This window comes from Apaloderma vittatum, unplaced genomic scaffold (genome assembly GCF_000703405.1).
Source record: "Apaloderma vittatum isolate BGI_N311 unplaced genomic scaffold, ASM70340v1 scaffold20002, whole genome shotgun sequence".
Taxonomy (NCBI): domain Eukaryota; kingdom Metazoa; phylum Chordata; class Aves; order Trogoniformes; family Trogonidae; genus Apaloderma; species Apaloderma vittatum.
Window position 1 is genome coordinate 1 of NW_009702121.1, and position 11,782 is coordinate 11,782.

At 46.1% G+C, this 11,782-nt stretch overlaps 1 protein-coding gene across 1 annotated transcript; it reads left to right on the top strand.

The window, feature by feature from the left end:
- The first annotated feature begins 957 nt into the window (after positions 1-957).
- FAM83A (family with sequence similarity 83, member A) lies at positions 958-11,538 on the top strand. Its single transcript, XM_009879425.1, has 4 exons — positions 958-1,533; positions 4,320-4,487; positions 5,801-5,925; positions 10,983-11,538. Exons 1-4 carry the CDS (start codon positions 958-960, stop codon positions 11,536-11,538), a joined length of 1,425 nt encoding a protein of 474 aa, XP_009877727.1.
- Positions 11,539-11,782: the final 244 nt, after the last annotated feature.

An 11,782-nucleotide genomic window follows, 5' to 3' on the forward strand; every position in this document is an offset into this window, starting at 1 on the left:
CCGGCCTCTCCTGCCCCCGCGCACTCATACCAGTTGGCCTGGCTCTCCCCGCAGGCACTCGCTCCTCTCACCCCGCTGCAAACCTCTGTCCTGCTAATGACACAGCAGCCCAGCTGCCAAGGGGACAACGTGACTCCAGAAGCTGCAGCCTGAGAAAAAAAAAAAAAGGTAAAAAAAAAAAAAGAAACCAACCAAACAGCTCTAAATGTGCACAATCAACTGATGAGTGTTTGTATTTCTGATGCTTTGAGGCCAGCTCACAACCCTCCCTCCACATAATGTTCAGGATGTTTGGGAAGGGGTGTTTTTCTTTTAATAGGATGGCGTAGTCACAAAGCTTTAAAGGAATAAATGAGTGAATCGTCTATGGTAATAGCAACATACTGGGAACGGGACACAGTGACGAAGTTCAAGTCTATTTTTAAGCCTGCCTGGCAGCATGTAGGTGCAGAGAAGAGCCCCTGACCCTTTCTGCTGTTCCGAAGCTACGGACATGGCTGATGTCTCGGTCCTGGTTCAACGTCAGAGTTGTTTTTACTCCCTAACGAATGCTACGGGAAGACGGAGAAGCCTCAAGCAGTTTTGAAGATTGTGCAACGATGCTTGGGAGCCTACCTGCTTTTGCTTGAGCGCTTCTTCGCTCACATCTCACAAGATGCGACAGGAAGGGAAATACAACCGAATCGGACAGCCTTGGTAATTGGACTCGAATCCTTCGGATGCCCTGGGGCTGAGGTGGGTGCCTCTCAGATAAGCAATCTAATCAGCTTTGCACTTGTGTCCCATCTGGAAACAGATTGTTGCCGAAGTTCACAGCCACCTGAGAAGGGAGCTTCAGGGTTTTTTTGAAAATAATTGTACCAGCAAAATCAGAGAGTGTGAATTTGCCTGAGGTAATAAGATCTCTTTATTTTTATTCATAGTTAATTTGTTCAGCCGAGGCGATTTCATGCCAGAATGCAGTCGCCAAACAAGAAGGACGATTGTGCTGCCTGCGCTGTGCATATGCACGGTGCCTGCCCGGCAGATCGACTGCTGCGACAAAGAGCCATGAACCACTCCAGGCACATGGGCAAGATAAGGAGGAGGCTGGAGGATATCAAGAACCAGTCCCCGAAGCTGACAAAAACGGATTTCAGCCACAACGAAAGCATAAGGTTGGCCACTGATGCCTTCCTGGATGGTGGGACAGACTCGTACCTCGAAACTTTAAGCAAAGAGGGGGAGGTGGATTTCCTCTCGTCGGTGGAGGCTCAGTACATCAAGGAGAACGCCAGGGAGTCCTATTATGCACAGGAGTCCCTGGTCACCGATGGGGTGGCTGCGCCGAAGCAGAACGATGCCAGGTCGCTCCCTTCAGGGACCTACTTCCCCACCATTTCTGACAGCAGCGAGCCAGCTCTGCTGCACACATGGATTACAGCTGAGAAGCCCTATTTAAAGGAGAAATCCACCGCCACTGTGTATTTCCAAACAGAGAAGAACAACAACATTAGAGACATCATACGCCGGTACATCAACAAGACCACTCAGGTATGTGGGAGGGAACTGCTGTTGCCTCTGCACTCGGTTGCCTTCTGAGCCGAACCAGCCTTGCATGTCCTGGTGTAGCTTTGCTCTAGAAAGTGGCTGTAAAGATCCCGTTGTTGAACACACAGACAGTGCTTTTTTTGTTTGTTTGTTTGTTTGTTTGTGCTCACACCAATACCTTCTTATGTTGGTGGCTTAAAAAAAAAAAAAAAGACGAACATTCCCTCTTCTTTTAAACTCCCATTAACCCAGCGGAGCAAATGTGCCATAGAAAGGGCAGCTGAGCTCTGTCCCATCTCGTGCATCACCAGCAGGATGGTTTGCTCCATTCCACTGGTAACAAGAATTAAGCTAAAGCGAGCTCTGAGCCATTAGTGATTGTTTTGGGGGATTTGTAGGAGATATGGGTGAAGGGGAGCTTGGAGAAGGGCATGTGTGTCTGGTGTGCCAGCAGCTGTTCCCAGAGGAAGGAAATGATTCGGAAGAAAGACCTTTCAACCTTAATAACATTGTCAGTGTCAAAAAAAATGCTATGTGGGCTCCTTGCAGGGTCTCTGCAGCATGGCGTGGGATGTTGGGGAAGGGGTGGATGATGTCCCTGACAAGGGGGAGCCGCAGGGAGGTGCCAGGCACAAGCCAGGCTGCCCACGCATGGAGAAACCAGAAGCTAAGCATCTGGAGGGGGGCAAAAAGCCTCTGTCGTGGCCTCTCTGCTGTTTTCCAGGGGAAAACAATATTTGAGATGTCAGGGCTATGTTTACCATCATCTGGGAATTTTCCCCTTGTATAAACTGAAGACGCCACAGGCAGTTTCGCAGGTGAATGGGCAGGAACAAAACCAGGCTGTGGTGCCTGTGGAGCCCACTGGAGTCACAGACTTTCACAACACCGAGTGTTGTGGCAGGGGAGAAGAATCCCTGTTGGCAACTGCCTTGTCAAAGGTTACGAGCGCTCAGCACATCGGGGAACTGTGGATCAGTCATTTTAAGTTGGCAGCACCAGAAGGATACGGTAACTGAAATGTCTCTGGAGTAATAAAATAAGTATCAGGTAAACTGTCAAGCCAGGTCAGTTTTCTGTCCCAAGAGGAGAAAACTTGCAGGGGAAAAAGTGGGAAATGTAATATAATCCATGGTTCACATGACCTTCTTAACTGTCTAATTTACATTACAAGAGGGTGCTGGAGCAATGCTTACTCACAGTAGAAATTTGGCAACTGCTTTTTGAGTACAGTTTTTCAATGGCAGCATTTATTAATTAGTATCTGACAAAGAGCCATCCTGAGTAGCCTGGTATTTGCTATATACATTAACAACTTAAGCAACAGAATACAGACCATGTTTGTGGATGATACCAAACTGCAAGGGCTTGGTGGCTGGCACTACAATCTAAACATGTTTGTTGAATAGGTGCAAAGCATAAAATTAAATTTGGGCAAAAGAAGCAAGAAACATCATGAGTAAGAGAGGAAAGTCAGGTGCAGAAATACAAATTGGGAACAGCTGGTGCTGAAAGAGGTGCTAGAGAGAGTGGTCTGGAGCTACAGTGAGGCTGGATGCAGTATGTGCAGCTTAAAAAGACAAAGTGAATTCCCAGTAAGTGCAGATGTGAGATACTGGATGTAATTGTGCTGCTTATGTAACGCTGGCGAGGCCCTTTCCGAAGCACTGTGCTTCAGCAGCAGGAGGCAGGTGTGGGATCCTTGCTGCTCCGCAACTAATTTAGCTTGTCTGAGCAGGATACTTGGCCACGCAGGATGTGCTTGGTCCTGTAGGATTTGCTCGTGGTGGCGAAGGGAGGAAGCTCGCTGGCAGGTGTGGGTGCAGGCTTTGGAGTAAGATTTGGTGCAAAAGTTTGGCTAAAGTTTATTTTGATTGAAGATGATATCCTGTGAGAGCAGTTGTCAAGGATTCCCTTCCTAGTCCCTGGAGAAATAAGCACCTTCTGAAGATAAGTTAGGTATTAGCTGGGCAGAATTAATTATCCTGGGGAGGTGACCCTCTCCATGGACAACAGCAGGCATCGGTAAAGATATATTGCCCAGTGCTGAGCGTAGGGGAGAAAGCATGGAAGTAGGTTTATATCACATCAGAGTTCCCTCGATCCACGCTGGCTGAGGGCTGTGCATTTTAAGCTGTCGGGGCTTTTATTCCCAGATCTGAGACTTCTGCACACTGTCCTGCCAGTTGTGAACTGGGAAGCACGGATTGTGGTTAAAGTGAAGCAGCCAGTTTATAAATCAGTAGCAAAAAGACCAAACAGATGGAGCTGTTGCAGTCTGTCACCCCCCACCATCAACAAGACACTGAGGATTTAAAGCCAGGACCGTTCCAGGTGTAAGTCATAACAGAAGAAGCGTCATCCAGTGATTCTTGCTAAATGCATGCAACATAGGAAAGCTAGTCAGCTGTTTGGCAAGGGCTATAGTCTCTTATTTTAGCTACATCCTTATTATTCTTTGATTAGCACTTCAATGTATTTCCCAGTGCTGAAATCTCACCTACAAATTCATGGGTCATCTTGTACTTTATGATTAAACGAGCTTAAGTGAAGTGCGTATGTTGTGTGTTATATTGGCTTTGTATGAGCAATAAGAGTGAGGCAACATGTCTCATCAATTTACTGATTCAGGCATTTAGGGAGAAACCCAGAAGAAATACTCACGTGTATCTCCAAGGATTTGTGCTTGTTGGAATATATTTTTAAAGCAAATAAACTACATTTCAGTGGCCTCACAGGCAACTGTAGGTAAATTGACTCTGCTAATGCTTTTGCTTTGTTCCCCTAAGGTGCTAGCTATCGTGATGGATGTGTTCACAGACACTGAGATTCTTTGTGACCTCCTGGAGGCAGCCAACAAGCGCATGGTGTTTGTCTACCTGTTGCTCGATCATGGCAATATAAATCTCTTCTCGGAGATGTGCGACAAGTTGCAAGTTGCTGAGGATCTCTTCAAGGTATTGTGGCTCTGTGAAGCGCTTGGGCTTAAATCCGTCTGCCTACCTTGAGGCGCCCTGAGCTAGAAGCGTGGTTATGCTGGGGTCAGTCCACCTTATAATTAAAGGGGAGCAAGAGATTTCCAGAGGTAGCATTAGCACACCTAATTCCTCTCTGAAGATGCCTGCGTTTTCCCATGGATGTCACAGGAAATTAAGGCACTTCCATTAGGTCCTTAGATGATACTAATCTGGGCCCTGAAGTCTTAGAATAGAGCTCAAGTGCCCTGGTAGAGTTGTCCAACACAAACATTGCAACTGCTTCTGTTCAGTAGCTCCTCAGCAGCAGTGGTCTGGCAGCCATGGGGAGCAGGCACACAAAACTCTTTTGCCTGAAAATACCTTGGTTTCAGGAGGTGGTTTCTGATAAAACATGTTATAGCTCAGTTTTGAAGATACTGCCTTGAGTTGAGCTGGCTGTCAGCTTAGTCTGCCTTCAGCCCTGCCGAGGGACCTGACCTTTAAAAATAACCACCCAGGGACCATTTCAGCTGTTGCTGGCGATGCCATAAGGCACCTGTGGCACCTCTGTGGGTCTGGCTGACACCGCAGAGGCAACAGCCTTCTGGAACGGCAGCTGGAGGGCAGGCAGGAGACCTGAGGGCACTTTACGTGCACCAGACACCCGTGTTTCGATTCTGAAACACAGCTGAATTCCACCTCAAACATATAAAGAAACTGAGGTTAACAAAACATACTCCTAACAGTGTGTGTATGTCAGTAAAGCCCTGCTCCTTAGGAAACACAAGCCTGTGCTGTTTAAGTGCGCTGCTACAGAGCACAGGCTTCAACAGGGGATTGGAAGAGTGGAGGTTTTGCCCCGCTGTGTTGTGCCGCAGACAGCATCCAACAAGGGAGCTTACAGCTACCGCAAATTGTTGCTGGGGTGTCAGCAGGGGTAACAGGCTGCTCTCAGCTAAGGACACAGCTCACACTCCTTCCAGCTGGGGTAGCATCCATTGTCATTACACAGCACGGCTCCGTCCGCCTGAGTTTCCGTGCAGGTTTATATCCCCGTTGAAACAGGCAACCCTGTGACAGGTGAGAGTGAGCTTGGCAAGGTTTCCTTTAGCCCCAAACCTTCAAATATGACATTGGAGAGTTTCCATGAAGAAATCATTCCAGACATTGGGGAAGTGAAGAAATCATTCCAGACATTGGGGAAGTGAAGAGCTAAAGGCAGTGACAGGAAAGGGCCCTTTCCTTCTAATTTTTCACTTTTTAAAAAAAGTAATTCACTCTGTTCTTAGTTGTTCGGTTTCTTTTCTTTACAGAATATTTCAGTCCGCAGTGTTACCGGAGAGGTTTACTGTGCCAAATCAGGCAGGAAATTTTCAGGACAAATACAAGAAAAATTTCTTATCTCTGACTGGAGATACGTGCTCTCCGGATCTTACAGGTGAGATGAGCCATTCACGTCTAGGGGCTCTCTTATGATTTTTAATATTACTCCACAAAAAAGTGCCATGGAAATTTTTGTACAGGTGAGAAGGTTCTTTTAAACAAAAACCCCTCACATTTTCAAGTATGTGACATTTTTCAGTAATCCATTTAACTTGCTGATGTTGGTTCTTTATGGAGCGTGGTATTTAATTTAAATGTTCATAAACTAACATAAACAACTTTGCCGTTGCAGCCCTGGAGCAGAACTAGGAATGTGTGTAGCATAATATGCTTTCCTCATTGTTTGGGTCCTCAGATGCTGTGATCATGAGACATGAAACATTGCCATCTCCCTCGGGATCCCTTAATGTAGCATATGTCACTCAGCTTATCTGAGGATTTGTTCTCCATATGACAAGTTTAGTGATTAAAAGTAAACCAGAAATACTTCAGGGACTCACTGTTTTTTCTTGTCTTTCATTAGCGGGTAGGCATGTCTGTATGACTGTTGTATTTCCCTTTTTTTTTTTTGTGAACTGAGTTTGTAACTCTCCATGTTTGCACTGTTATAATTATTTCAGGTAGGGGATATAGCATCTCAACAACAGGCTTTTTAATTAAAATCCAAGATCCTCAAGTCAGGGAGTTTCAGGAGACACTGAGCTTGCGTCAAATAAAGGAAGTTCCTAAGCCTCATGGCTACATAGATAAGCTTCACAAATGACCAAGTGTATCCTAGAAATCCGAAGACGAAAGAGACGAGAGGTGATTATTTAATTAAAAGGATGAGATTTTTCTTAATTCCAGTTTATGATTTGGAAGCTTAAATACCTCTGGTCCAATAAAACTGTGACACCAGGAAGATGACATAGCTGTAGTGACAGCAGTAAAGGTGAATATGAGGGGTTTCCGGAGGCTGCAGGAGCGCAGTGGTCCACAGGGGTGGGCATGCAGTTTCCAAATGAAATATCAGACAAAAATGAGTGAATACTCAGTGTTTTGGTTTCTACTGGCCCCTCTATGGTTTTCTGGTTCTTTCATGTTTTTTTTTAATCCCTCACCAAAGATGTGTAGAAATGCAACAGCAGATTTGTAGAGAAGGTAGAAGTGAAGTGTGTTTTGGAGAAGAGGGATGGAACAAGATTTATTTTCTTTAGCCAAGAAGCTTCCTTTTGGATTCTCTTTCAAATTACAAATAAAAAGAGAAAACTCTTTAAGTCCTGTGCAGCGTCACTTCCATCATTCTCTACTGCTGTTGCAGCTTCTGTTAAGCTCAAGAGCCTCATCAAACTACAGTCCCCTATCCAGCAAGCAAGCAGAGAGGATCAAATCTGGACACTATTTAACTTCAGTGTGCTCAGTGCCAGCCAAAGCTCCTGCTTTATTTATCAGAAAGTTTTCTGTTATCCCTACACCTTATCCACCAACCTCTGCAGGTATAAACAAGAGTAAAACAGACTGAAACTCTTCTGCAGTGCATTTGCTGGAAATCAAATTGGAATAAATCTTAAAACTAATACAACAGGCCTTAAAATTAACCCAACAGCAAATTCCACTCCAGTGCTGTGCTCTGCATGACTTCGTAATAGTGATGGAGGGAACAGGATGAGGAAATATATATTTAGCCCTTCAGGATGTACAGCTCCAAAAGGGACCCAGGCACTCTGTTTCTATCCAAAGTGTTTGGGGACAAAATATATTTCGCTGATGGACACCAAAGAGGACTGGAGCTGTCAACGACTTAGAGGCAAAGGAACCACCACTGAGTCTGTGGCATCTCCTGCGTTAGAGTGATTTGTAAAATTACGTTAAAAAGCCACCACTTGGGTCAGCGTAGATAAGCGTGGTCCTGCAGCACAGGGCAGACCAGAGCTGAGAAGCTTCTGAAGGCTGTTCCACCCACGTGTCTGCAGAAGTGCAGGCACGAGTAAGTGTTTAGAGTTACAGCTTCCCTCTCAATTTTTACTGCCAGCGTCTATGGCGTTTCTTTTTTGCCGTCTCTGTGTTACTCCACCCCATCGTATGATAACTATTTTATTCCTTTTTTTAAAAACAAATTTGAAATTAGATAGTGCATGAACTCAGTGCTCCTCAAGAAGGCAAAATGAAGGCAGCAGAAAGCATAGACCTTGATCCTGCAGAGGCAGCTGAGTACGTCCCCGGCTGCCACTCTGAGAGCCACTGGCCTCTCCAGAGCCGGTATCTAACCCTGGGGTGCTTTGCCCCAGGTTCAGGTGGAGCAGCTTTCCCATGGGGAGGTTATCCTGCCACCAGGCAACACTAACGTGTGGGTTAATTCGAACCCGAGCTCAGCTGCAAAACCCTGTCTCGTTTTGCATGAGAGGTGTGCAACACCGCATGTTCCCGTAGCGTTGTGAACTCGAGGGATGAGAGCATCCCTGGTGAACTGGAGGCACAGTAATGCAGGGGGTACACTCAGAAAAAAAACTGAGTCCAAAGCAAATGAGGAATGGAGAGGAAAGTTGGGTTTTGAAGCAGATGATCATAAATAGGAGGATCTGGAGCAGGACATGGGGTTTGGGACAAAGCCCTGGAAAGATGGCTGAGAAGTATCTGTTAGTGACTGCATTTGTGATAGAGCTTCAGCCCCAAGGTAAACAGCACTTTGCTGTGATTTCATAGATTCATAGAATCACAGAATCATAGAGTGTCAGGGGTTGGAAGGGACCTCTAGAGATCATCTAGTACAACCCCCCTGCCAGAGCAGGATCCCCTAGGGCAGCCACACAGGAACACATCCAGGCAGGTTTTGAAAGTCTCCAGAAAAGGAGACTCCACAACCTCTCTGGGCAGCCTGTGCCAGGGCTCTGTCACCCTCACAGTAAAGAAGTTGTTGAGGTGGAACTTCCTATGTTCTAGCTTAAACCCAATATTTCTTGTTCTGTTGCCTGGCACCACTGCAGAGATTGTCCCCTTGCTCTGGACCACTCGTCAGATATTTATATACGTTAATAAGATTTCTCTTCTTTATGTTGTGCTTCACCCAAAGAGACCTCTGAACCTGTCCCCGAAGAGCCCTTGGAATTGTAAACTAAGGAGCAAAACGGGGCCTAAAACCTGAGCAATGAATTCCTTGTTAGAATTAAGCCAATGAAGAGCTGTTAAGTCTTTATGTCAAGTTCTGCTTTGCTCTTCAGCAACGGGCACAGAACGTGAATTGCTGTGACTCACTATGTGAAGGTCACAAACGTTTGTCTAAAACCACGCGGGTCTCACCTTGTTGCTTTACAGATGACCCGTTTGCCGTCAGTCTGTGGAGAGTTTTGGGCTTTATTTGGATCCAGCTTTCTCTGCTTGCAAGGGTGACAGATAAGATGGATGAGCCACAAATGGGTATCTGTACATCAGCTACTACAGGAAGTTACACAAGGGAGTAAATGACGAAAATTTGGCATGAGTTTTTCCCTCTGATTTTGTGGGGCTTTCAAAAGCCATTTATAAGTGTAATCTATTTTTATTTCTCTCTGAATTTTCTTTTATAAACTAGATATATCTCTGGCAAGTAAAGTATAAACCTGCCACTCCACACCTTGGCCCTTTAATGAGTTTGTAACCTTCAGCATAGCTAACCCAGAGTAATTGTGTGTGTTTGTCTTTTTTAATTTGTTCCTGCCTTGTTATCTCCTAACAGTTACACAAAGGACATGCAAAGGTTTAGAGAGTGCTCCTTGGTGAGTAAGGGCAATGTTGAGCCAGCACACCAGGGAGTTAGCTTGCTGTGCTCTTTACTTCGGCTCCCAAGGTGTTTAGAATGATTTGAACAAAGTGGACGAGAAGTGCCTGCACTCTCCTAACTTACTGTATATTTTCATGTCCAGTCATAAAACATACACGATATATTGTAGGGCTGCCCGGTGGCATCGAACTAGTGATTTTTTTCACTCCTCCCCTTGCTCCTGAGGCAACAGGTTAAAAACACGGTGTGCCCCAAACCCAGCCCTCCTTAAGAATGCTGTGAAGAGGCAAATGTAAATTGTCTGTCTCTATTCCCTCAGCATCAGCTCAGGCTGTTGGTCCCACTGAGTTTCACCTGAGTTTTGTCAAAACACGAACAATATTTCAGGTGCACACACCTACGGCCAAATCTGGCTCTCAGCACTCCCTGTGCAAATCCAGCATAGCTAATAAAGTCACACAGGAATAACTGGGGCGGAGTTTCGTCAGTGCAGAACAACCTCAGGTTCAAATCTGACACGGCCCCGTATGCTCTGCTGCACAGCTCGAGCCCCGGTCAGTGCAGGGAGTAATTACATTTTATCCTCTCAACCGTGTGAGTTTTATTGATGCTGCTGTGCTGCTGCTCAAGCAAGGCAGCCTGAACAGCACAATGAGGCTGGCTGTTTGCCGGGTGGATTAAGGGAGCACCTACCTAGCAATGTAGTATTTTTATTTTAGGAAAGCTGTAGGAAATATTTATAATTTCATTTCGTCTGTAGTGAAGAAAATAAGCATTTGTCTTGAGGGAGTGGGATGTGACAGGGAGGTTAGGTTTTTATGTGTTTCTTTTGACCAATGAAGAAAAAGTATGGCAAAATGAAAACGAAGGATGGTTATTTTTTTCATAAGTCTTTCTAATATCAGGTTCGAGTGGGTGAGAGTTACCAACTGGCACAGCATTCTGCACGGTGGGTACAGTTTGTCTGCGTGCAGACAAGACACGGTAAGACCTGAATTTAAGCATTGTGCATGGGAGAGGGGTACCCAAAAGAGGGTTCTGAACTCTTTTCCATCAAACAGACACTCAAACCTTGGGTATTGCATCTGACATTTAATCCTGCAGTGGATCCCGATCACCACTCCCTTTAGGAAGTTGTATAACTTTACAAGGTTTCTTGAAGGTTTTAGAGGCAGCTGCAATAACAAAGCTTGATCCAAGTCAAAGAGCACTGATGTGAACTGACCTGTAATTCAACTGCGACACCATCTTCCTGCTGTGTTTAGACAAGAAGCTTCAGCTGTGAAACACATTTGCCTTTTGCACCACCCCTGCAGGGAGCTGCAGTTCCTAATGGCTGATGTTAGTGCTAACCCTTCCCTCATCTCTCCTTCCAGCTTCACGTGGTTATGCGGCCAGGTTCACCGCAACCTCCTCTCCAAGTTCACGGGTCAAGTTGTGGAGCTCTTTGACGAAGAGTTCCGACACCTTTACGCCCTGTCCAAGCCAGTGAGGGGACCAAAGTCTCCGCCTCGCACCATGCCCTTCCTGTTCAGCAAGAGCTGGGCGCCCCCGCGCAGCCTCCCCGACAGCAACGAGGGAAGCGCCAACACTCTCTCCGATCCTTTCAGCAGCCTCTCAGCCGGCAGCACCCACCAGACCAAGCAAACCCCAAGAACTCTCATATTCAGCAACTTCACCCCACAGTCGCCTCTCCACAGAGTTAATTCCTTCCATGGCTATGTCTCATTCACGCCCCCACCGCCGCCACCGCCGCCGCAGGCGGCCATCCAGGCCAACTACTATCAGCCACACTACGTGGCTGATAACTCCCCCGTGCTGTATAACAACATGAATGTTTACAGACCTATAAGACTTAGACAAGAGGAACCAAACAGGACAGGGTTAAGCTCACCCTGGCGATGCCTGCACAAAGCTAACCTGTTTGCATAATAACCACCTTGTCTTGAATGGCGAGTAAATGTAGTGAGGACCTGTTTAGCAATCGCTTGTGTACTGATGAATATAGAAATTCTGTATAATACAAAACAAGGATGATTTCAAGGCTCTTGTTTTGTTTTGCTGCTTACAGGTGCTTTGTTTCCCTAATTAAAAAGCCAGGCCTGTAACGTGTAAACCTCGGGTGCATCACAACCCCAGGAAGAACACGTCTAAGCAATGCTGCTCACAGTGCAGC